The sequence below is a fragment of the Uranotaenia lowii genome, chromosome 2 (assembly GCF_029784155.1).
Source record: "Uranotaenia lowii strain MFRU-FL chromosome 2, ASM2978415v1, whole genome shotgun sequence".
Lineage (NCBI taxonomy): Eukaryota > Metazoa > Arthropoda > Insecta > Diptera > Culicidae > Uranotaenia > Uranotaenia lowii.
This window is the reverse complement of record NC_073692.1, coordinates 484,194-486,749: the sequence shown is the minus strand read 5'-3', so window position 1 is coordinate 486,749 and position 2,556 is coordinate 484,194. Positions and strand designations below refer to the sequence as shown.

General features: G+C 38.3%; 1 protein-coding gene across 1 annotated transcript; it reads left to right on the top strand.

Annotated features, from left to right (window-relative positions):
- Positions 1-860: 860 nt before the first annotated feature.
- Positions 861-2,204, top strand: LOC129748111 (uncharacterized). The gene has a single exon (XM_055742600.1). It carries the CDS (start codon positions 861-863, stop codon positions 2,202-2,204), a length of 1,344 nt encoding a protein of 447 aa, XP_055598575.1.
- The last annotated feature ends 352 nt before the right edge of the window (positions 2,205-2,556 follow it).

Here is a 2,556-nt window from a genome sequence, read left to right as displayed (position 1 = left end):
TTTTAAACTAATTATAATATTTCTGAATTGATTAATTTTTTTAACAATCAACAGCTAAACGTTTGAATTCATAACGGGGCGTCTCTAAATAGATGAAGATAAGCCATCTTTCGCTAATGAATTTTCAAGGTGAATTTAAAACACCTGAAATATTTTTCATGTACTTCTCGGTAAATTAAAAAGAGTTGTTTCTAACTTCTAAACGAATTCAAAATCATTCACTGTTACAAAAAAAAAGTAAATTAACGAAAGCCACGTCTATGTTGACTATGAAAATAATAGCCTGCATGCTCTGATTATTTTTAATATTTTCTCATAATTCGCTACATCGTTTAAGTGTGCCTTACAGACAGTTGTTATTCAGTTCAGATAAATGTTGCGTTTAATTTCATATTCTAATAGAAATCTACGGGAAAGTTGCAAATTTTCAGCACTCATGAAAACGTTTTTCAATAAAAATGTAATAAAAAATATCATCATTTTCCATGTATCAATGCACTTGGCAGCCCTGAACACCCAAAAAAATCAAAACACGAGCATCTGTGTGTCGCTTTTCCACAGGGCGAATTTGTCGGTATTAGTACTGCAAAATCGCGTTTATCGTGCGCCCTTCTCAAAAATTGATTCTGTTCTCCCATGGTTTGAGGTTAGGGCTGAGGCCTCCGGCTATGGTGGTGTTCGTGTAAAACTGTCAATATATCCTAATAGAAAGCGTCCGCCACTATAAATATTTGGGAGTCTACGTAGACCAAAATCTCAGATTTGGTTGCCATGTTAGAGAACTGAAAAAGAAAATTAAAGACCGGCAAAATATGTTGAAGATAATAGGGAGCATAAAAAAGGGGGCCAACCCCAAAGTTATGATACTTTTCCATAAAGCATTATACGGGAGCTACCTAGCATATGGCAGTGCCATCTACGGTGATACACCGAAAACCTACAAGGAAATGTTGGCTGTATCAAGCCGGCAATGCCAGCGGATAGCCACAGGATGCACAAGAACCACTCCTATTAACACCCTAGCAGCGCTGTCAAATGAAGAACCACTTTCTTTGAAACGCCATTATTACGCCATGAAAAAAATAACGCAACACTTCAAAAAGAATGACGAAATTGCTGAACAACTAAGAAGACTTCAACCTATGCCAAATTTCCAGAAATCCAAGTGTTTCACATTTATGGAAAAGGTGTATTTGGAAAATTCGGAAACGGTTCAAAACGTATACGAAAACTACGAAATGGAAGAAATACCAAAAATAGATGTACGCCCACAAATAGAGAAAATACCAATAAACAAAAAGAAAATGTCCACATCTACAATGCTACAAATCGCCAAGGAACATATTAATACGGAATACTTATTTTGGAGACAAATCTATACCGATGCCTCTAAGTCAACGGAAGGCTGTGGTATCGGAGTATATGAATCAAATTCAGAAACAGAGATTAGTTTACGCCTTGAACACCCTACAAGTATTATGACAGCAGAATTAATTGCTATCCAGATAGCTTTGAGAGAAATCCCAAGCTTAGAAACAGATCAATTTTATAGAAATGTTATACTCACCGACTCTCAAGCTGCTTGCCAATTACTATTATCGTGCCAGTTTGATAAAAGCTGGGATCATTTGACCGGTGAAATTTGTACAAATTTGTATAAAACAAATACGGTACTCCAGTGGATTCCAGGGCATGTTGGCCTCAACGGAAATGAGCATGCCGATCGCCTAGCTAAAACAGGAGTTCAAGCAAATGCTATCGTAGTCAACAAATTACTTTGGGTTGACGCAATCAGGAATTATAAACAGGAACTATCATCTGCTACAAACCAATGGTATCGGGACATTGCCCTGCGAGACGGCAAAGGACTGAAATTTTTCGAAATGTTCTCAAACTTTCCCATCAAACCTTGGTTTTGGACCGCTGATTTGGATGGAGAAGAAATCCGCACGCTGAACCGTGTTTTGGCTGGCCATGACTACTCAGAATACTGGCTGGCTAAAATGAAATTAGTAGTTAATGAAGATTGCGAAATGTGCCAAGAAAAGAACACTACCGAACACTGCCTGCTCAAATGTATGAAGTACAACCACGTCCGAAATCATTTCCACTGGGAAAACTACAATAAATTAACCGAAATCGCCAAAAATGATAAAGAACTTTGTTGCAGTCTTCACGAAAACATGTACCGAGTGCGAACTTGAGTGCGGAATTCCAGGCGCAAGTTTTCTCTGAACTTGCACACAAGCTTGTACTTGGGTTTAGTTCGAACCTGAACTCGAGCACATTTATTGTACCCGAGTGCGCGCCCCGATGTTCGTACCCTGGTTCGCTTCGGGTTCGTACCGAGTTTTGTACTCATAGTGGTTGGCTGAGCTAAGATTGAATGTGTCTGCCTGGGTATGCATGGGAGTTGAATGCAGTTTTCTTCAGTTAGTTTTTCTATCGTTTGTGCCTATGTTATTCAATTTCACTGCTGTTTTTTGAGCATTTTTGGAGTTATGCATGGGGTGCTAAAACCGAAATATATAAATGGTTGGTTTTTGAAAATTGTTG